This window comes from Mchenga conophoros, linkage group LG12, assembly GCF_057382185.1.
Source record: "Mchenga conophoros isolate Kocher_MC1m ecotype Shallow Benthic linkage group LG12, M_conophoros_male_GT1.1, whole genome shotgun sequence".
Lineage (NCBI taxonomy): Eukaryota > Metazoa > Chordata > Actinopteri > Cichliformes > Cichlidae > Mchenga > Mchenga conophoros.
The window spans coordinates 30802493-30825004 of NC_140537.1; the positions used below are offsets into that span (position 1 = coordinate 30802493).

Genomic DNA, 22512 nt, shown 5'->3' on the forward strand with positions numbered 1-22512 from the left:
CAAGTTGTGAAAGTACTGCTGGCTCTATTTCACATTAAATTGACACATCTATTGCATAAATGTTTTGGACAGTAAAATGTAGGTTGCTTTTTTTTGTAACCAGTAAGAAAATCTTCAGATGTCTTCCTGTTTACTACAGCTGCTCCATGGGATGGTGATGGATACATCAGTGGTTAAAAGCTAACCCGCAACAAGCTCACAGCTGAATACATCATAATGATCCATTCAAGAGAGTGATGGGTCACCACCATGCAAATGTTTTATTTGTTATTACAAAATCCTTACAGAGTATCATCTCATTGTTGAGTTAATTTGATCCACATAAAGATAAATCATTATCATACAGTGAAATCTGACTTTAAATTCCACAGAATCATGATCCAGATATCAGATTTATTGATGAAGATGTTGATTGTCACAGTTCCTAGATTGAATTGATTAATAAAAAAATTAAAAAAAATTAAAAAAAAAAAAAAAAGGGAAAAGGGAAAAGAGTAAATAAAATATATGCATAAATAATGAAATGCTTTTTAGGAAAATATTTCTTTATGCATTAAAAAACAAAAACAAATTTGAATATACTGAATTCAATCTGACGTTAGTGTTTTTTCCAAACAAAAAAAACAAAACAAAAAAACCCCACAGCCAATCAGTATTTGCTTTTTAATGTCAGATCAACTTCAGGTTCTGTTACGCAAATTAGTGCATCTGTTAAAGTCATTAGTGGTGGTGCATAAAGGAGAAGATGAAGGGAAATTCAACATATATGAAAGAAAGTTTCATGCTGGTAACAAATATTACCCCAGTCCAACATTCACAGCACCGTTTCAGTTTAGTTGTTATTCAGCCTTCCTTTTTGTCTTTCCTCTCCTGACACAACACCTGTGCCAGCAGAAACTGCAGGTCTTGATGAAGATGAATATGATGAGTAGAACTATGGTGAAGAAGAAGCCCAGGACATCCAGGCTGAGATACTGGTACCAGGTGAGTTCATGGGCCTGGACCCTCAGGTGCTTGGCCCCTTTGTTTCTCAGTGTGAACTCGATCCAGAATACTGCCTCTTCCAGAGCACTCATGGGTCTGTCGTGGTGGATGCTGGACAGCCGCATAACATTTTCTTTGTACCTGTGAATGTGCATATAGGTTTAAAAAACAAAAAAACCTTTGAATTGTTATACTTAGATTTTTTTTTTTTTTTGCCAGACAATAAAGGGATATATTTCAAAACTCTAAAACTGATAACGCCTCAAGTTAAAATTGACATCTAGAGATATTTCAATCATTTTGTGGCCTTTGAAGCTTTTGTGGTACTTCCGCTATCAAGCTCATTAGACCCTTGTTCCTTTATGACCTGCTATTATCTATTATTTATACCAAAAAAACCCTTTCAATCATGAACTGTATAAAAAAGATGGAAGCCAAATAAGCTTTGAGACCACTGAGACCCCAAGATCATTGGCAAAGGGTTTACTGAGGTTAGAAGAAAGCTTCTAAACTTTCTTTGTGTTAGCTCGCTCCACAAAACTTAAAACCCCAATTGGAGATGACCAGTATCACCACAATGGTTATGAACTTTCTTTGTTAAGCCAGGCCCTCTGCTTGAGGATCTGTGTGCGCTGAAATACAAATGTGAATTTTGCAGGTCATTTGACTCTTGTTCTGCATACTAGAGGTGTTATCTGATGATAACATGGTCATTAAATTTCTCCAATGAACATAAGGTTAGTAATAAACTTTTGTAAAGAAAACCAGAAATTAATGTTGCAGAATTAGTTTTCATTTAGTTCGAGTTAATAATTCTATTGTTGAGTGTACGCAATTTTGCATGCTTTTTAAAAATGTTTTTATAGCGCATTGTGTTCTGCGTCCTGATTGGCTGTAGACCATTGTCAATCAACCTCGTGCCGTGTCTCCAGTACAGTACAGAATGCGTTCAGCTTGTCAAATTGACATAAATCTTTGATCACTAGCAGTGTGACTCTGAAGTGCTGTTCTGTATGTATGTAAGTTTTCTCCCCAACAAACACAACAATACCGACGAAACGTTTTGCACCGTCAAGAGGAACCCTGGGGACCTTTGGTTTCATTCTATAATACTGGACATTTTTTTTTTTTTTTTTTTTACAAAAGTTTGAAGTTTGAAAGTGTTTAAAACAGAAAGAAAAGTGTGAAAATGTTCGTGCCTGTCTGAGAAAAGTGTATAAAGTGTGTAGTGAGTAGGGATGGGTATCGTTTAGGTTTTATCCAATACCGGTGCCAAACTGGTACTTTTGAAACTGTGCCGGTGCTTAAACGGTGCTCGAACTGGTGCTTAAAGAATGGAAAACACAAACTTGTCCTAAAACCTCTAATTTTTAGCTGTTTTTTTTTTTTTTAATAAAAAGATAACAATGTTAGTCTTTTCTGCAGCTATAGGGCATATATGGTATCACTCTTGGCTGGAAGCAGAGCTTAAACAATGGAAAAAAAACACAAACTTTGTCCAAAAAACCTCATGTTTAGTCGGGGGCGATCGTGGCTCAAGAGTTGGGAGTTCGCCTTGTAATCGGAAGGTTGCCGGTTCGAGCCCCGGCTTGGACAGCCTTGGTCGTTGTGTCCTTGGGCAAGACACTTCACCCGTTGCCTACTGGTGGTGGTCAGAGGGCCCGGTGGCGCCAGTGTCCGGCAGCCTCGCCTCTGTCAGTGCGCCCCAGGGTGGCTGTGGCTACAATGTAGCTTGCCATCACCAGTGTGTGAATGTGTGTGTGAATGGGTGGATGACTGGATATGTAAAGCGCTTTGGGGTCCTTAGGGACAAGTAAAGCGCTATATAAATACAGACCATTTACCATGTTTAGCCGTTTTCCACTTTTTCTTTGGTCATTTTAGCCTTTTTTGCCTGGATCAAGAGAGTATCTGCCATCAAACAAGAAGACAGCCGCATGTAACTACGATGGTGTTTACTAGTTCACCTTACGTGCATTAATTTAATAACATGGTTAGCCTACTCAACATAAATTACACTCGAACAACATTAAGCTACTTGCACAGAGGAGAACGGCTGCTGCTGCCATCATCATCCGTCATCATTTCTGTTACACTGGCAGGGCTAGGGGCCAGGGCTCTCCTCTTCGGGTTCTTGGGGGATGTTGCTAACTCCGGGTCCGATAACAGGCAACCCACCCACACTCGGTGTGAGGTCTTGCAGCAAGCTATCAAATACGGCGCATTTCTAGGCTCTTAAAAAAATGCTATGCGTCGCCAGGTGTTTCATCAGATTCGAGGTGTTACCTCCTTTGCACAGTATCACCTTAAAGCACTTGTTGTAGGCTGCTGAGTTTGCATCTTTTGCTGTGAAGTACAGCCAGACTTTTGACCGCTTCACCTTGGGCATTTTTAATCTGTAGCTCTGCTCTAAAAGAACGTATGTACCTGGGCCCGCCTACTATCCTTGTAAAGGTAAAATGATTGGCTAGAATCCAAAATGTATGACATCTCAGTTAAAAAAAGCACAGAAATAAAGCACTGAAATGTGTGCTGCTTTTCGGTCTGGTTACTACCGTTTATGTCAGAACCACCCATCCCTAGTAGTGAGAGGTGAAACATCTATAATAATTGTAAAAAAAATAAAGTTGGCTCCTTCGCGGATTTCACCTATCGCAGGTTATTTTTGGAACGTAACTCCTGCGATAAACGAAGAACCACTATAATCCATATTTATGTTTTGCTTGGCCTTCATACTTTTTGAGCCCACATTCATCTTTGCTATAAAATTTATACTTTCAAATCCTAATCCAAAGTACAGATAGTTCAAAGAACTCACGATTTGTCATTGATGACTGTGTTGACTGCATCTCTAAGATCTTCAGTTGTCATGAAATTCACATTGAGAATAACTGCAGCTCCTTTAGCCTTCATATGGACCATGTTGTCTGGCTGGTCACCAAACATGGGGATGCCCACCATGGGAACGCCGTGGTAGATGGCTTCATAAATCCCGTTTGTGCCTCCATGGGTGATGAAAGCTCTAGCTTTAGGGTGACCTAAGACATGTCAAATAACCATGAAACATCTGGAGTACGTTTTTCACACTTGGACAGCAAAAAGGTTTCAATAAACCTGAACAACTAATTTGAGCTGATTTGAGTATTTTTGTAAAAATTCTTAGTTGGCAGTGTTACTGTGAACTTTACCGTCTCTGTGGCATCTGATTTCATTAGGATTATTTCTCATGGAATAAAAGGCAGACATAGAAAGAAATAACTGTGATTGGTACCAACTTTACTTACCCAGGAGGTCATTCTGAGGAATCCAATCATATATTTGAGTGTTGGCACCCAAAGTTTCTGGCTTTTCTCCTTTGTATCTCCACAGCACCTTTAAATAGAAAGTTCACATGGTGTTTTTTCATTACATCTTATTATACTTATTTATTGTAGTACATATATCACATAATTTTATTGGTGGTTTGTTTTTTTTCCAGCATAACTAAACTTACACTGATCGGCTAAGTAGCTGCGGGAGTTGTTAATCAGTTAAAAGTTGTGCAGGTAGTACTTCAATATGTCACATTGAAAGAAGGTTTGCTGTCTCCCAGCACAGTGTCGTGAGCATGGAGGAGTTTCTAGTTACATGATAGTTTGGGGAGGTATATCCATGGAGCGATGCATAGACCTACAGACTAGGCAACAGTACTTTTACTGCATTTAGGTATGTGGATAAAATCCTTGGACCCATTTTCAGACTCTACACTGATGCAGTGGGCTCTGGGTTCTTCTTGATGCACAACAATACACAGGCTCATGTGGCAGGAGTATGCTGGCAGTTCCTGGTGGATAAAGGAATGGATAGCGCTGACTGCCTGTGATGCCCTGGTACCTATTTGTGAAGTCGTCTGAAACTACAGAATACCCTGTTTGATTTGCTGCAATAATATTTTGGCAAAATAGACTAGCCTGCTGAATCATTATTTTTTACATTTGCATTTTCAGTGCGTCTTTGAATTCAGCACTTGTTAGGTTGTCTTTCCCTTTACAGTCAGTATCATTATAGATATTCAACATGATTTTTTTTTGCACACTGAGATCTAATGTGTTTTCAAAGGGTTCTTTTAAAATACACTGCTCAGAAATATTAATGTGAAATTTAAAAGAATAAGGATATAAAAATGAAGTAAGCCAATTCCCACAAGGTACATGCAACTTGAATAATAATTGTTAATTACAATACAACATGTTAAGAAATAGTAATTCATTTCTGATGGTCAGAAGAAGAGCACTTGGTAACTGGTTATCTAAAACATGAAAAACTACTCCATGCTTTGCACAAATTGATTACAGTTGGCACAAATCCTCTGACCTCTGACCTTTTGTGGGATCTGAGCGAGGCCTGAGGCTATCATGTTTGCCTTCTCCTTGGTGACGTTGTTGATGATTGATCCTAAAGTGAAGATCACAATGCCATCATCTCCAGAACTCTGCACAAATTCCTCCAGATCCTGTAACAAGTCGAATATTATCCCACAGCCAACAACCAGCTGTTTTTTTTATTATTTTTGTTCAACATTTTGATGGTTTCACTGCTCCTGGCACAAATATTCTGTAATGATTAATTAGTTGGTAATAGTTGAGTGTCCTTACCTCTGGTAAAGGTTTAGCAGGTCTGCAGTGGATCCCACCAACATATTTGAAGTTGGGGAGGAAAGGACGAGGGAATTCAAAATCCCAGTAGGTTAGAATTAACCAGATGTCTGCTTTACTCATCAACTCACAGGCACTGGTGGGAGTTCCTGTTGCAGTGCATGAATAATAGACATCAACATATCACCAATAGTTCATGCAGGTTGTATTTTCTTAGGCAGGTTTGATGGGATATAAAAACACTACATTTAACAGTGTTGTTGTTTTTTTCAACCGTGTGCTTCATGTCCATTTGCTCACCTTTGACATCAGAGTAATATCTGTCTAATACTCTCCAAGAAAACTGATCAATCACGATGTCTTGGAGAGCGTAGAAGAGAAAGTTCCACACTCTCTCTGAGAAGTCCATCTTATCTGTGAGTTTGCTCATTGCACCAGGCACAAAGGATGGTGGAGCAGGCATCTGACCACAATGCCTCTCCCAGTTATTAGCTAAGGAGAAGCGCAAGGAGAAGACGAGTGGGATCCCCAAAATATCTGCTACCAAGTCACTGCCAGGGTAGATGGGGTCAGCCAAGAGAAGGTCATAATTTCCCTCTTTCAACTTCTTCATGACGGCTTCTGATTTCACCACACCGTCCAAATACTGGATAGAAAACTGCAGGTCAGTTTTCATTATGTCAATGAATCTGATGTAGAGCTCCCAGTAGCTCATATAATCAATCTCATATACATTGAATTGGAGGAACTCTTCTAGAAACTCCTCCATAGCCTCCAATGAGAAAGTGACATTGAAGGGCTCATAGTGAAAGCGGGCAGGTTCATTGGTGTTCATGTACATTGACGAGCTCGGGACCAGTACAGTCACCTGGTGTCCCCTGTCAACCAATGTCTCCAGAACAGGCTTCATGTTTATCCAGTGGCTGCCTTCAGTGTACCACACCAAAATGTTCCCTCCATTTGCACACGATGTTGCACAAAGTACCAGCAGGATGCAGGCAGAGAGACGCAGCTCCATGAATGTCAGCAGGAAAACCAGCTGTGGTCTGATCCTTTGGTGAAAGCATTCCAGGAAAAATAATCATTAACTTAATAAAGGTGAACTCTGGCTCACTTCTTTGTGTACTGCATTGGTCATTTCATAATGGGCTATAAAGTAATGATAGTAAAGTTGACAATAGTGGGGGAAAAAACAAGAGTAACATCTAACTTGTATGAGAATCAAAGAAATAAAAAGGATATGAAAGCCTGATGTTGTAATTGTTAGTTGAGGAGAGGTAGAGTGAAGTAATACAAAATAGTAGTCATTTCAAATGTTGAATTCACCAAACTTCTCTATGAGATGTCCAAGAAACCGTATCACATCTGAAAATATAAAAAACTAGAGTATATTCAACAAAGTATTCAACAGGATACATCTAGCGTGCAAGTAAACAATTTCTAAGTCAGCCTGCTGCCTGAACCTGACACCAGCAGCTCGATGGAACAAAATTCCCCTCGAAAGAAATTAAGTTTCTGTCACCAGAAACACAAGCGAGAAAAAACAAACAAAGCCACACGGAAAAACAAACAAGAAAGTAAGGAAAACAATCTTCGAGAATGAAGATTGTTACTGGTTGTGGCCGTTATACAACCTTGATTTAACGTGACCACAATACCGGAAGGCATTAAACTCGGGCCGCTGACGGAGACATGACCGAGCTCCCTAAAATAAAACTATAAAGTGTCAGTATGAATGTAACTGCTTACACAACATGGGCAAAATGTCTATAAGCGCAGCTTACCAGAGTAAAGAGACGGTGAATCGCGACAGCAGGTGACAGAACAGCTCAACACCGCCGAAAGTAAACACGGGCCTGAATCCGCTAAAACTTCCCTGACTAATCCGGACCGGACCGGACCCGCCCCGGATGTACCACAGGCTCAATACCGGATCCGTAACACCGGGTCCACTTGCACAGCGGGAAGGATCATGATCGCAGTCAGATGTGTGGAACAAATCATTTCACAGCTCATCTGGTCTGGATCTGTTTTGGATCCGTTCGTAGTGGCTGATTTTTGAGCAGATCCTTTCAAGATGAAATGTAGCTGAGTAACGTGTTCATGGCTCTACAAAAGCTCAGCGTTTTCTTATTGCACATTTGCCTTTGATGATATTTGCAATGCTACTTTGAAAGTTAAATGTGAAATGGGGTTTAATAGTAACACTCAATGACCGGTGTCAGAGAGCCTTGGCTATCAGTGAAGGCTGATATTAGTTCAGATTAGAGATGCTCACACTGGAGAACATTAAAACAGAGTGTTTATTTAATCCAATTCAGAAATATCAGAAATAATTAAATCCTCTGTCTAAAAAAGCCCATCAGTAAAATGTTCATAAACTGTACTAGTTTATTACTCTTGAGTATTTTAACTTTAACAATATTTTTCAGTACATTCATACATCAGCTTTAGACAATTAAGCGCAATCATTGTTGAGTATCATTATTTGAACTGAATTATTTGCAACTCAACTGAACAAAACTAAGCAAATCAGTTAGGTTAGGTAGAATTCATGTTTTGGAGATGTACAAAACAAAAAAATCAGTGTTTCCCACACAGAGATTTTAAGATTTAGGTATATGAATGGCTGTTAGCCCCATTTTGCACAACATGGGCAAAATGTCTATAAGCGCAACAATGACAAGCTGGCTTGTCATCGTTGTCGCTGTAGTGATAGTCCACTAAATCACTTCCCAAGACTGCAGTTAGACAGCCCACATTATCACCCTTATATTGACTGCAGCTAGATCTGGTTCTGCCCAAGAGATCTAATAAGATAAGATAAGATAAGATAACCTTTATTAGTCCCACACGTGGGAAATTTGTTTTGTCACAGCAGGAAGTGGACAGTGCAAAAGTTATGACGCAAAAATTAGAATACAATAAGAATAAATACAGTACACAACTGTACAGAATAGAATAAAATAATATACTATATACAGTAGAATAAAATAGAATAAAAATATACAATAAGATAAAAATAGAATACGAATGCTATATACAACTGAGTAAAAATACAACGATGCCAGAAAAGATTATTGCACTTAGTGTTATTGCACATGTGTGGATGTGTGTGTTTGTTCAGTTAAAGTCTTTGTTGTGGAGTCTGACAGCAGTGGGGAGGAAAGACCTGCGAAATCTCTCCGTCCCACACCGTGGGTGCCGCAGTCTCCCACTGAAGGAGCTGCTCAGTGCTGTCACAGTCTGCTGCATGGGGTGGGAGACGTTGTCCAACAGGGATGACAGCTTAGCCGCCGTTCTCCTGTCACTCACCACCTCCACTGGGTCCAGAGGGCATCCTAGAACAGAGCTGGCCCTTCGGATCACCCTGTTCAGTCTCTTCCTGTCCCCAGCAGAGATGCTGCCGCCCCAGCAGACCACACCATAAAAGATAGCAGAAGCCACCACAGAGTCATAGAAGGTCTTCAGGAGTGGGCCCTCCACCCCAAACGACCTGAGTCTCCGCAGCAGGTACAGCCTGCTCTGCCCTTTCCTGTAGAGGGCGTCTGAGTTATGAGTCCAGTCCAGTCTGTTGTTCAGATGAACACCAAGGGAACTGAAATGGGAACTGAAATTCCATTACCCAAAAAAGAGCGCCAAGTCGCCTGCCTTCGACATGGTGATGAAATGCCAAAATAGCTGCCCCCCAAAAATCTTAAGATTTGAAGCACCCCGACGTTTTCAAAAAGATGTGCCACAGTGCCTGCAATGAACAGGAGACTGGGTCCAAAAAACTGACCCTGCGCCATGAAGAGTGAGATGTCACTAAAGTTCATATACATTTGAAGGCAGATGGGAAATAATGCAAATACATTTGGCAAGCTAGAGTATCTTAATTGTGCTATTTGTATCTTGGTGCATGCTCAAGCATGCAGGTAAGTAAATTCCAAAAGGTTGATTCTGTTCATCTGGACGTGTCATTTTCAGTGGGAGAAACGTTTCGTCACTCATCCAAGTGATTTCTTCAGTCTCAGTTGACAGCAGGTTTCCCCGATCTTATAAACAGTACATTTGCACAATGACTGAAATCAAGGAAAAGTGTCTGAACTTCTTTAAGTTTCCTTGAAGATGTTTCATCTCTCATCCAAGAAGCTTCTTCAGTTGTAAGAACAATTGGTGGAGAGTCCCAGATTTTAAGCCCTGTGGGAGTGTCCCCTAGAGGGTCATGGGCACCCTATTGATCCTCTAATGACCATTGACCAATGGCCAAGAGTACCATTCACAGAGAGTTGGGGATTGGCTACAGTTGGAGGTTGTTTGGTTTCTCTGATGTATAAATCCTGGCAATCCTACTGGCACTTAACAGCGTACACTACATTACTCTGTTTGTGTTGGGGGACCCAATCCTTGGGTGGACCAATCTTTTGGCGCAGTGTGTTTTGGGGTTTAAAAGCCACAGAGATGCAGCGTTTAGAAAAAAAATTGCATCTCAACTGTTCCAATACTCCTGACACATAAGGGATCACTAAGGGTTTTTGCTTAGGCGGCAGTTGACCATCTTTCCTTTATTGGCTGGAGCTTTCTTGAGGCGCCTTCCCAGCTTTGAGAAATGCCCAGCTGGGATAACCACATTTACTCAGGGTCTTCTTGATGTGATGTTCTTCTGCTTCCCTGGCTGCTGTGTCTGTGGGGATGGTGTTTGCTCTGTGTTGTACCGTCCTAATGACACCCAGTTTATGCTCCAATGGATGATGAGCTTCAAAGCTTAAATACTGATCAGTATGGATAGGTTGATGGTACACATTGACTTTTCAATGCCCCCCATTACTGATGGAAATCTCACAGTCTAGGAAGGCTAACCTGCTACTTTTCATATCCTACCTGGTGAATTTTCAATGTTGGTCCACCGAGTTAATGTGATCAGTGAATTGTGGTAAGTCCTGAGATTTGATTTTCACCAGGTGTCATCCAGATCCACATAACTGAACCAATGTGGGTGCTATTTGTAATTACTGTCAGCAAAAATGAACCTAAAACTTTCACCACCAGGTGGCAACACTTTCATGAAATAGAAACAAATTCACAGTTTGCTCTGACATAATTAAGCTAATCATGAATAGCAATTGTGTTTGTATGAAACCGTTTCACGAAAAGCTATCTTAGCAAATGTATTTGAACTGTCAGTAACAGATTGCTATTCCTACGTGTCATCATAGGCAACAACATTTCTTATCTTATCAGTTCACAAGAAATGGTGTTAATTGAGTATCATTGATTCATTTTACTCTTGAAGAGCTGTAAGCTGCTCCAATGTTATTTTCTTTGGAAGTGAGCATGTTATCTTCTGGGAGGATCTGGTAGTGATGAGAGCCATGTTCAAGGTGTTCAAGTCACTGTTTGCTGTCCCATTGACTAGGACACCAGTGCTTTGCATTGTATTGCCTACATCTTTCAGGGCAGAGATCATGCTACATTGACTCAGTGCACCATTTAAGTGGTATTACATGACAATAAAGCCACATTACATCAGATATTTTGGAAATAAAATTATAGCAGTTGTGTATTTTCGTGTGACCAGATATCTTCCAATTTACTGCAGCTGCTTCACAGGATGGTGGTTGACATTTGAGTTGCCTAAAAAAGAAACCTTTTTCTATTATTTTTCAAATCCAGATTTGTGGCCATTACACTGCAGTAGATGGTACAGTATTTATAGAGCTGATGCTGGGGAAGTTCAAAGAAGATGGGGAAAAAGAAACATAGATAATAGATGTTATTCAAATGTATATGCTTGTGTAAACCTCTTTTTAATGTCAGATCAACTTCAGGTACACTTCTGCAAATTGGTGCATCTGTTAATGTAGCTAGTGGTGATACATAAAGGAGAAGATGATGGGAAATTCAACATATATGAAAGAAAGTTTCATGCAGGTAACAAATATTGCCCCAGTCCAACACTCACAGCACCGTTTCTGTTCAGTCTGTTATTCAGCCTTCTTTTTTGTCTTTCCTTTCCTGACACAACACCTGTTCAAACACAAACTGCAGGTCTTGATGAAGATGAATATGATGAGTAGAACTATAGTGAGGAAGAAGCCCAGGACATCCAGGCTGAGATACTGGTACCAGGTGAGTTCATGGGCCTGGACCCTCAAGTGCTTGGCTCCTTTGTTTCTCAGTGTGAACTCGATCCAGAATACTGCCTCTTCCAGAGCACTGATGGGTCTGTCGTGGTGGATGCTGGACAGCCGCATAGCATTTTCTTTGTACCTGTGAATGTGGATATAGGTTTTTGAAAAAAGAAAAAAAATCAGCTTCAATCATTTACTGTACATAAAAAAATAAAATTGCCCATATGACAAATAACAGATTAGTAAAATCCTATTTTGAAGCCTTGACTTGAGCATGACTAACTGAGAATCTGAGGTTACTGCACATTCATAGGGTAATGACGCAAAGTAGCCATGTCCTAAAGTGTTGACATCTGTTTTATTTTAAATGTGACCATAATTTAGGAACGCTTTGTGTTGAAAGAGCTATAGGCTTGTATATCCTCTTGTATGGATTTCTGCAGAGGCAGACTTCACTTTTCAGACTCTGAACCTACATTCATCCTTTCTTTGAATGCTTTTTTTGTTTTACAGTCTATGCTTTCAGTGCTTAATCCAAAGTGCAGATAGTTCAGAGAACTCACGATTTGTCATTGATGACTGTGTTGATTGCGTCTCTAAGCGCTTCCGTTGTTATGAAGTTCAAATTGAGAATAACTGCAGCTCCTTTAGCCTTCATATGGACCATGTTGTCTGGCTGGTCACCGAACATTGGGATGCCCACCATGGGAACTCCGTGGTAGATGGCTTCGTAAATCCCATTTGTGCCTCCATGAGTGATGAAAGCTCTAGTTTTAGGGTGACCTAACACATGCCAAATAACCATGTGACATTGAAAGTTAGTTTTTTACATTTGGACAACAGGAGCATTTTAATAATCCGGAACAGGGGATTTTAGCACTGTAGTACTCTATAGTGCAACAGAAGAAGAGAGAGAGAGAGAGAGAGAGAGAAAATCACAACCTAATCAACATAGCAGGTTTGCACAAGAAGTAATAAGTTATCAGGATAGTATGTCAGAAAATTCTCAGTCTTTAAATTGTTTCCTTGTGTTATAAAAAGTGCTCACAGCTTCCAAAAACACATTTAATGTTGTGAAATAAGCCTCAAGTGGCTTTAAGAATTAAAATTAAGTAAAGGTTTTGAGAAAAAAAATAATTTGGTTGGCAGTGGTACTGTTAAATTTGCAATCTTTCCAGCATCTCATTTCACTAGTACAATTTCTGCCCACCCAAGCCCATATCCATGAGTACCAACTTTACTTACCCAGGAGGTCATTCTGAGGGATCCAGTCATATATTCGAGTGTTGGCACCCAAAGTTGCTGGTTTTTCTCCCCTGTATCTCCACAGCACCTGTAAATGGTGAAACATTTCTAAGCTTACACTGTGTTGTTGGTGTACTGTGGTGTTTTTGTTGGTGTATCACAGTGTATCAAGTTGGTGACAAAGAATTTGCACACTCTGAATTTAAAAAAACAAAACAAACTTAAGTTGGCATGTTCCCATAAGGGAGGGGAACTTGAAACGTCCAATCTGTAATGTCATTAATTAATGCAGTTATCTGAAACATGAAAAACTACTCCATACTTTACACAAATTGATTACAGCTAGCACAAAGATTATCCTCTGACCTTTTGTGGGATCTGAGCGAGGCCTGAGGCTATCATGTTTGCCTTCTCCTTGGTGACGTTGATGATCATGGATCCTAAAGTGAAGATCACAATGCCATCATCTCCAGAACTCTGCACAAATTCCTCCAGATCCTGTAACAAGTCGAATATTATCCCACCAACAGCCAACTGTTTTTGCATTTTTGTTCAAAATTTTGATGGCTTCACTGCTCCTGGCAGGAATATTCTGTGATGTAATGATTAATCAGATGGTAATAGTTGAGTGTCCTTACCTCTGGTAAAGGTTTAGCAGGTCTGCAGTGGATCCCACCAACATATTTGAAGTTGGGGAGGAAAGGACGAGGGAATTCAAAATCCCAGTAGGTTCGAATTAACCAGATGTCTGCTTTACTCATCAACTCACAGGCACTGGTGGGAGTTCCTGTTGCAATGCATAAGTAATGGACATTAATGTATCACCAATATTTCATTGAAGACATATTTTCTTAATCAGATCTGATGAGATATAAAACACTGTATTTATAGTATTAGCAGATTTCAAATTTTTTTTTTTATCAGTGCTTAGTGCCTATTTGCTCACCTTTGACATCAGAGTAATATCTGTCTACTTTTCCAAAAATGTGACTCATTGCAATGTCTTGGAGAGCATAGAAGAGAAAGTTCCACACTCTCTCTGAGAAGTCCATCTTATCTGTGAGTTTGCTCATGGCACCGGGAACAAAGGATGGTGGAGCAGGCATCTGACCACAATGCCTCTCCCAGTTATAAGCTAAGGAGAAGCGCAAAGAGAAAACGAGCGGGATCCCCAAAATATCTGCTACCAAGTCACTGCCACGATAGATTGGATCAGCGAAGAGAAGGTCGTAATTTCCCTCTTTCAACTTCTTCATGACGACTTCTGATTTCACCACACCGTCCAAATACTGGATAGAAAACTGCATTTGAGTCTTGATTATTTCACTGAATCTGATGTAGATCTCCCAGTAGTTCATATAATCAATTTCATACATGGAGAATCGAAGGAATTCTTCTAAAAAATCTTGCAGGGCATCTTTTGAGAAAGATACGTTGAAGGGCTCGTAGTGAAAGCGGGATGGCTCATTGGTGTTCATGTATAATGACGAGCTCGGGACCAGTACAGTCACCTGGTGTCCCCTGTCAACCAGCGTCTCCAGAACAGGCTTCATGTTTATCCAGTGGCTGCCATCAGTGTACCACACCAAAATGTTCCCTCCGTTTGCACTCCATGTCGCACAAAGTACCAGCAGGATGCAGGCAGAGAGACGCAGATCCATGGTGTCTGAATGTCAGCAGGAAAACCAGCTGTGGTCTGATCCTTTTTTAAAAGTATATAAGAAAAGATGATTATTAAGTAAATAAATCTGAACCTTGACTCACTTCCTTTTTATGAACCATGTCTTATTTCACCATGCGTTAAAACATAATAACCGTAAATTTGACAGTGCTGGAAAAAATAAAACAAATAAATAGGAGAAATACACTAGGAAATGATAAAAGTTTTCAGAGCACCAGTTTGTGGTTGTTAGTATAGTAGAGGTAGAGTGAATTGGAAATTTCAGTAGAAATTTCAGTTATATAGGCTTATACATAACTCCCACACCTTATGTGGAACTTGAGTTAGTAATATGATTACTCATACTTCTGATCGCTTCCCTTTTTAAAAAAGCCTCCTGCGTCACATAAAGTCTCTGCACAGCCTTCTTCACTACTTACTGCTACATCTACGATGTAAATCTGGATTATGGAAGCTAGAGTTTAATATCTGCCCTAGGAAAATGTTGCATCGGTGCATCCCTAGCTTAAAACTAGTGGTTAGTTCCAGCATCTCTGCAAGTTTGTGTGTTCTTTGTCTTTGTTTAGTGACTCCAAATTAACCCCATCATTGCCTGTGACCTGTCCAGGTTACATCCTGCCTCTCTCCAAACGTCAGTTGGGGGACGGTCCAGGCTACCAACACAACAAGTAGTTAAGAAAATAGGTAAAGTTTTAGCTCTCCAAGAACTAACTCAGATCCTTATATTATCATGTTTGAGTTTCAACTTTGGTTTTTGACCAAATACTTTCTGATCTGACAATATTCACTTGTGCCTCCAGTCCATATTTGGATAAGAGGCACGTGTGCATGTCAACATGATACACTACGACAATGAATTTTATACCATTAGCACTTAGCTGAAAGTACTACAGTGTATAACTACACGTCTCCCAACATTTTAAAGACTCGTAGTAGAAAGATATCCAGGAGCAGAAAGAGGCAGCTGATTTCAGAAACCTGCTGAGGCCAGAAGGGTCGCAAGAGTTGTCAGCCACGCCTTCAGGAATCGTTGTTGTTCTTGGGAAATGTCACCGCTGACTGTTTGGGCGTGTAAATCTTAACTCTGGGTACTTTGTCCCCCTCATTAACATTGTAGATTCCTTTTGACGCTGGATTCAGGAGCGTCTGGAAAAACAATAAGCATTTGAATATTGGATTCAATGCCCTGCTGAGGCAGTCACTGGCCATTCAGTGTGCGAGTGTGTACTGTTTTCAACCTTAGACCTCCCCTGGTGGTGCAGTGGATGTGTGAGAGTGAGTGATCAATGAGTGATTAACCAGCAGAATCACTGAGCCCCTAACTGTGCTTTTGCCTTCATATTTAATTTTCTCTGGAACTCAACAATCTACCATTTCCTGTTTGCATTCCTACTGCTTCCACTTCTTCCTTCCTTGCTCTGTCTTCCCACCACAGGGTAAGGGGTTACAGCGCAATGCTTTTTGAAGTAGACATTTGCATAATCAGATTAGGATGTGTGATTGTCAGTGGGCTCCCCCATCAGAGGGTGCTCCAGAGGAGAGAGGGTGCTGTCCAGCCCAACAATGGAAGACTCCCCTCCTCTCACTATCCAACCAGCCCTGCACCTGCATCCCACCCAGCCACCCACCCGTGCTGCAGGTCGGCAGCTTCGCAATTCTATGCTTGGACTCGGAAGGGTAAGAGAGAGAGCGAGAGGAAGGTGCAGGGGGAGGAGGAGGGGTTCGAGTGCGTGATGGGAGTGGGAGGGCAGGGGTTGAGCTGAGATATTTAAACATGCAGAGTGTGAATTGGCTTTAAGGGGATAAAGAGCTCAGGGCCTATCGGTTGGCACCCAACTCCAGAAATTCTTTTTCATGGGCGCCTCAGCCGAGAGAGCGAGGGGCTGCCTGCACTGATCTGGCCCATTGTGATAACGGATTCAGACAGTGTGCTAGACGCTGATAAGGAAATGTGCTCTCAATAGACGATTGCCCACATACTTGGGAGAGAATAGTCAATCAGGCAAATATACTTGGTGGAGGGAATGAGAAGCGTACAGATTTGTTATTATTTCTCAGTGCATGGTTTCATAATCCTTGTGGAAAGTTGAGGTCAGAGTTATGCTCACACTGCTTAGGCGTTTTCTGTAAATAAGGTGGTTCAACAAAATGCTTTTTCACAGCCTTACAGCCTGTACGGAAAAGGCTTCCCACGCCTTCCTCCAGTGTCAGATGACTGAATTATGAAACATCATGATGATTTTCACCAAAAAGTTCAGCCCACTGAGGAGTCACCTGTTATTTTAATCTTTTTTGCATTTTACCAGAAAGTTTCTCAATTTCCTGTTAAATTGCTCAAGCAGTAAACACTTCCTAAATTCATGTTATAGGTGAGTCATAATGTTTGATTGAAATATTTGTCATTCTGCCTCTACCATAGAATTCATTTAGTATTACTGCAGCATCACAAAGAGTCACCTGTCACTTCCCACAGGCCTGCAGTCACTGTGTCCAGCTGCCCTCTGCTCCGTTTACACACCATTAGCCGGAGTTTAACAGCCGGGGTGAAAGCGCCTAAAACCGACTCAGTGTTTACTCTGCAGCTCAGTTAGTTGCTGCCTCTTGCCTGAAAACGGGGCCCATTTTCTGTAGTCACAATAGGCGATTAGACATGTAAATGTCTGACCTCAGTTTAACCGGCTGCCAAACAAGAAGACTGTTGATATTGTAGCTAGAGGTGAAAGAAATAATCCATTAATAGGTTTGCTGACTAAAAATTGATCTGCAGCTATTCTGATAATTAAAAAAAGGCCTAATTATTAATTGGCAGCAGTAAAAATGAGGGCTGCTAAATACCTTATGAAGCAACAGAGTGATGCTATCCTTTAAAAAAATAAGAGAGAGCGAGCAAGAGCGGAATTTGCACTCTGGTCATCTCGACAGTGGTTGACTCCAGAGCGACCTCTGACCTCAGGGGTTGCAAGTTAAGCGGTCACATAGAGCACTCATCCCTCAGGCCTCTGGTCAGTAGACAGAGAGCAGAGGTCAGTTTTGTGTCCACACGGTCATCACGGGCGCTGCTGAAAGCAAATGTCTCTGGGCTTACTGAGCAAGAACAAAGAGCAGCAGATTTGCTCTTAATTTCCCATCAGCTGTGTTTCTGACATAGCGTGAAACAACTTAACTATTCCACTCCACATGTCACTATTTACTGTGCATTGTATGAGTTTGTTCCATTCACAGCAACTCTGAAAAGGCAACTTACATTGTAAAAAACTATATATCTATCTATATGAAATTATATATAGTATATTTATTGGTTATTGTTAACTATAGGTTATTTTTTGGGTTTTTTGAGTGTTTGGGTGTTTATTTTTTATGTTTTTTTTTTGTTTTTTTTTACCTCAACCCACAAATTGACCTTTTTGTAGGAGTGTCCACTTTCCTGCTTCCTCTACCAGTTTAGAATAGTGATTACCAAGCAGGGTTACAAATATCCCAGAGATTACTTAATATTAGCATGAATAAAACAAAAAAGGAAACAAAATGTAAAAACAAAAATTACTGATAGCTAAAAGAAGTGCATAAATCATTTAAACACGGAGGGTGGATGGGTGAAACAACTAGCTTTGAAAATAAAACTGTTGGATAAAAAAAAACAAAAGTTTGAAATGGCAAAGTAAATTAGTTAAAAGATGGAGTTTATTATCTAAAAGTATGCAATTAAATTTTTGGTTAGCTGCATTGATACACACCTGGGGAAAGATGGGGTGAAGTGTGGATAATCTTTGTAACTCCTCTGAGCAGTTCATTTGTTGCATTATCTGAATAAACTTTAATTTCAGTGGTCACACAGACGACGCTACAATTTAAAAACTACTTTTCAACCAGGATTGTTGCTTTTACTGAACCATCCTGAAAGATTAGATTTCATATCAGCACCTGGAGTAAATGTCAGACTGAAACTATCGTCCAGATCCCCTTTTCTATAATAGGTTAAAATGATAAAATGTATCTATGTCTATGTGATTCAATATTTGCTTACTGGGGGCTTTGAAACACTTTAGTGAAACAATTACTCATACTTAACAATTCAGAAGGTAACAAATCATTTATTAAATAAATAGTTCAAATAAATAACATACCTTATATTCACAAACAAACCAAAATAACTTACAAAAGAGGTATCAGAAGATCATCGGCACACTCTTAACAGGAGACAATCAACTTATTATTATTATTATCATCATCTTTGGCTATATGACATGCGTATTGTACAAAAAATGACCAAGTGAAAACACAGCGAAGAGATTTGTGTACAGTTACTGAAAGAAGATTGTCAGTTTTGCCAAAATCCAACCTGACTAGTAACAAATACTGACGCTGTTGTGTGAAAGGGATGAGAAAAGGGGGGGAAGGCTTTCTTAGGATTGAGTTTTGTGAAGTGGTATAACCTTGATAATTGAAAAGAAAGGTCACATGTAGTCTTCTCTCGGAGGACGGGGGTAGCATGTCGACTAGTGGGGAAAAAGTGCCCTTGGTTATTTTGAGATTATTTGCAGTCTTGGCTGAACCATTATCTATTCAAATTCCTTATTCAATCTTTTGCTCGGAATGAGAAATTCCTTAATCCCTTCCATTTTTCCTCGTTGGCAAAACACCCCGATACTGCAAAACGAAATTAGTTCAAGGCGGGCCGGCAACAAGGAATATTAACATAAAGACACGAGAGGAATAGTACATCCAGGTTTTTACACACCCATGCAGAACACAAATCAATTTCACCTGCAAATTATATTTCATAACTTCAACACAGAGACGGTGCTCACTTTTCAGCCACGTTTGACTATCACACACTCTGCCCTGAAGGCAGACACACAACAGTCTTTACAGAGGACCAGATCAGAGCAGAAACCCCGGGGAAGAAAGAAAGGGTCCAAAAGTTCACTCCAGAGTTGCTTCTGTTAGATGAGCTGTGGCTCTACCAGGCCTCAGAGCTGTCACAGCTGGATCCGGGCGACGGAGCCTCCGTGTCACTGGTCAGGGCCCAGGGGTGAGGAGGGGAGTGCAGCTGCTCCATGTTGCCTCTGAGAAAGGTGAGCAGGGCGGTGGGGGAGTGGCCGGCCGGCTGGCCGCTCTGGCTCTCCAGCAGCTGGACTAGGAAGTTGATGTAGCGCATGGCCAGGCGCAGGATCTCGTTCTTGCTCAGCTTCTTCTCCGGAGGATGGGTGGGGATGAGCTTGCGGAGCTCGGCAAAGGCAGTGTTGACGTTGTGCTGGCGCCAACGCTCCCTCGTGTTGGTGAACACCTTTCTGGTCATGGTGCTGAGCTCAGCTGCAACAAGTGACACAATGTTAGGCCACTTAATACAAGATATGAGAGTAATTTGTGTTTATTTTGAGTTTTTGATTCCAAACTCAATGCAAAACAGAAAAAAGCTTTAAAATAAATAAAGAAATCATCAGCGCTGGGGAGTGATAGGAGGAAGGTGGAGGCACCAGGAGCATGGTGAAATTTGCAAACTGTTTTAAACCCCCCAAAAGCATTTATCATAATTGATTCATTTGCTACCTATTTCTGCAATACGCAGCCTTTGTGTTTTTCTTCATATTTAAAGGCATATTCAAGAGTTTTTTTTGGCTGGCACAAGTGACACATCAAGTTCTTCTGCAGTGTTTACCATTTGCAAGTGATGAAGCCTTTAAATCATTAACAGATGGTATTTTAAGCTACATTAGAATCTATTTATTAAACTTCTTTTGCACTTAATATTTTGATAACAAATATCTGCAGCTATCAACTATAAATTACAGCACATTAAACATCTACTATGCTACTATAATTGGAAATATTGCCTCGGAGGAGGGAAAATCCTAGAGAATGAAGTAAATGTCTCACCTGTACCTGTGTGTGGGAAATGTGCAGCAATCTCAGAGGCAGAGGTTCCTTTGTCATTGACGTGTCCTGGAGACCAGTGTGAAGGTCCACTTAGACGCGTCTCCTCATGCTCACTGAGCTCCAAGTGAGGAGAGGGGAGAGCCACAGAGAAGGAGGGAGGGATGAGAGTGCCGAGTGCTCGCATCCCACATTTTTATAGCAGCGCAAGCTCCATTGTCTGACGTGTGCTGTCGTGGAGCCGCTGCGTGCATTGTGTGAGGTTGGTGTGATTGTTAAAACACGTAACTCCTCCTTTTTCTGTCACTTGGAACAAGTGTGTGTGTGTTTATGATGCTGCTGTGTTTAAATGATTTGTCTTTTTTGTGGGGGCCTTTCTGCCGCTTTTATGATTTAACAGCTCTTTAAATGACTATTTGTGCTGCTTTTATGATTCATTGCTCATTTAATCCTTGAAGGTTAGCGCTAAAGGTGACAAATAAATTCCTATTGAAGTGAAACTGAGACGTTCATCTCTCTGATCCTTCTCTTACTGCTGTGGACACTTATTCCTTTCTGCTTCTCTGACATTAGGCATGGACAACCCACCGCCCCCTCCACCGAGGAAAAGACCTTGATATCAGTGGCTGCTCTGCTTTGAATCCGGCCTGATTGGGCCACAAAAGGTAAAAATACCATATCCAGATTGACAGTCGGACAATATGGGTTTTGTTATGACTACGGTAATCTTGTTGAGCCATTCCAAGGGGCCACACATAAATTAGAGCGGAAACACGGAGAGCACAGCGTCTAACTCACCTCTCTGCAGCCACTCCTCACTCCCCCATCTCACCCCCTTCCTCTGCCTCCCACTTTCAACCTTCGTTCAGACAGAAAAACACATCTAGTTTAACCAATTGTCACTGTTCTTTTTACACCCTTCAAGTGTTGTTTCAAAGACGCAGCCTTCCATAAAAGTCTCTGTGTGGAGTAGGAATTTACATAATCCGATTAGGGGCCGGGATTAGCCCCGGGCCTGGAGAACAGGCCCGATGGGGGCCGTTTTCTGAATCGGGCATTCATGAGACCCCGCTGCACGTCCAAGAGGCTGCACCTGCAGGCCAGGCGCCGCTGCTCGCTGCCTCCGTCCAGCCTCCACTCCAGGTCTGCAGACTCACTTCTCTGTGTGGTGGTTTGATGGCGGAGTGTACCTGCTGTAAATCATCATCATCTGGGAGCAGAATGAGGGCAAACTCGTAAAATAAATTCAACTGAATGAAGCAGCATCTTGTGTTTTTTCAGGGGGTTCTGCAGAGAAAATCTAAGCCAGAAGTCACTGCAGAATTCATATAAAAACAAATGTTGTAAATGGTAAATGACCTGTATTTGTATAGCATCTCACTACTCCCTAAGGACCCCAAACACTGGATCTTTTTTTAGGAGTAGACCAAATTGCATTACTTCTTCCTACACTGTTACAACACTGCCAAAGTTCGGAGAAATTACAGTAAATTAAGTCTGAGCTGTTTGGATACTTAACATTTTTAGCTACATGTATACTAGTATATATAACGTAATACGTCCTGCTGATGCCGTCGTTCAAACAGCTGACAAAAACCACATAATCAGGCGTTTTATTTTTGGAGTTTGTCCCTTGCAAGTTGATGCACTGTTCCTTTTAATTTTACCTGAGCACCATCTCATTTCGACAGTTGGTACCATGTGAGGGGTTTTCATCAGAAATGTAAAACAAAGCAAACTTTAAGTAGCCTTGTTGATTGGGGCTTAGTTTTGCTTAGCCTTAAATACATTTTTGTTAATCATCAGGAGGCATATAGTGGTAAACTTTATCATTTTTTATCAACTAAAGCAACCCATTCTACCTGGAAAGGTCCATTTTTGTGGGACAACACCCTGAAAACTGAAGGACTGGAACCACATTTTGTACAGATGGACATTCATGTAGCATTTTGGTTATTCTCTACAGCACCATCATTAGTTT

General features: G+C 40.9%; 3 protein-coding genes across 5 annotated transcripts; all 3 read right to left on the bottom strand.

The window, feature by feature from the left end:
• Positions 1-234: 234 nt before the first annotated feature.
• Positions 235-7664, bottom strand: LOC146562943 (UDP-glucuronosyltransferase 2A2-like). Of its 2 annotated transcripts, XM_085295206.1 has the most exons (7): positions 7403-7663; positions 5919-6670; positions 5619-5767; positions 5345-5476; positions 4269-4356; positions 3803-4022; positions 235-1125 (listed from the first exon to the last, which is right to left on the bottom strand). In XM_085295206.1, exons 2-7 carry the CDS (start codon positions 6634-6636, stop codon positions 840-842), a joined length of 1593 nt encoding a protein of 530 aa, XP_085151332.1. In that variant the 5' UTR covers positions 6637-6670; positions 7403-7663; the 3' UTR covers positions 235-839. The 2 variants fall into 2 exon arrangements, with proteins under 2 accessions (XP_085151332.1, XP_085151333.1); XM_085295207.1 differs by having other exon boundaries at positions 5919-7664.
• Positions 7665-11285: 3621 nt separating this feature from the next.
• LOC146562944 (UDP-glucuronosyltransferase 2A2-like) lies at positions 11286-14859 on the bottom strand. The gene is made up of 6 exons (XM_085295210.1): positions 13923-14859; positions 13615-13763; positions 13343-13474; positions 12977-13064; positions 12295-12514; positions 11286-11870 (listed from the first exon to the last, which is right to left on the bottom strand). The coding sequence occupies exons 1-6, from the start codon at positions 14635-14637 to the stop codon at positions 11585-11587; spliced, it is 1590 nt and encodes a 529-aa protein (XP_085151336.1). The 5' UTR covers positions 14638-14859; the 3' UTR covers positions 11286-11584.
• A 3879-nt stretch (positions 14860-18738) lies between these two features.
• On the bottom strand, positions 18739-20718 carry tal2 (T-cell acute lymphocytic leukemia 2). Of its 2 annotated transcripts, none has more exons than XM_085293167.1 (2): positions 20535-20718; positions 18739-19970 (listed from the first exon to the last, which is right to left on the bottom strand). In XM_085293167.1, the coding sequence occupies exons 1-2, from the start codon at positions 20716-20718 to the stop codon at positions 19618-19620; spliced, it is 537 nt and encodes a 178-aa protein (XP_085149293.1). In that variant the 3' UTR covers positions 18739-19617. The 2 variants fall into 2 exon arrangements, with proteins under 2 accessions (XP_085149293.1, XP_085149294.1); XM_085293168.1 differs by having other exon boundaries at positions 20541-20672.
• Between the last annotated feature and the right edge of the window lie 1794 nt (positions 20719-22512).

Bases quoted from the DNA above. Each gene is read 5' to 3' on its own strand.
- LOC146562943 (XM_085295207.1), bottom strand. From the start codon at position 6,636: ATGGAGCTGCGTCTCTCTGCCTGCATCCTGCTGGTACTTTGTGCAACA. The intron at 5,477-5,618 runs GTAAGGACACTC...GACTTGTTACAG, and splicing joins CTGCTAAACCTTTACCAGAG to GATCTGGAGGAATTTGTGCA. The intron at 4,357-5,344 runs GTCAGAGGTCAG...TTCTATTTAAAG, and splicing joins TCGCTCAGATCCCACAAAAG to GTGCTGTGGAGATACAAAGG.
- LOC146562944 (XM_085295210.1), bottom strand. From the start codon at position 14,637: ATGGATCTGCGTCTCTCTGCCTGCATCCTGCTGGTACTTTGTGCGACA. The intron at 12,515-12,976 runs GTAAGTAAAGTT...GGCATGTGTTAG, and splicing joins CCCTCAGAATGACCTCCTGG to GTCACCCTAAAACTAGAGCT. The intron at 11,871-12,294 runs GTGAGTTCTCTG...CCACATTCACAG, and splicing joins ACAGTCATCAATGACAAATC to GTACAAAGAAAATGCTATGC.
- tal2 (XM_085293167.1), bottom strand. From the start codon at position 20,718: ATGCGAGCACTCGGCACTCTCATCCCTCCCTCCTTCTCTGTGGCTCTC. The intron at 19,971-20,534 runs GTGAGACATTTA...CACTTGTTGCAG, and splicing joins TTTCCCACACACAGGTACAG to CTGAGCTCAGCACCATGACC.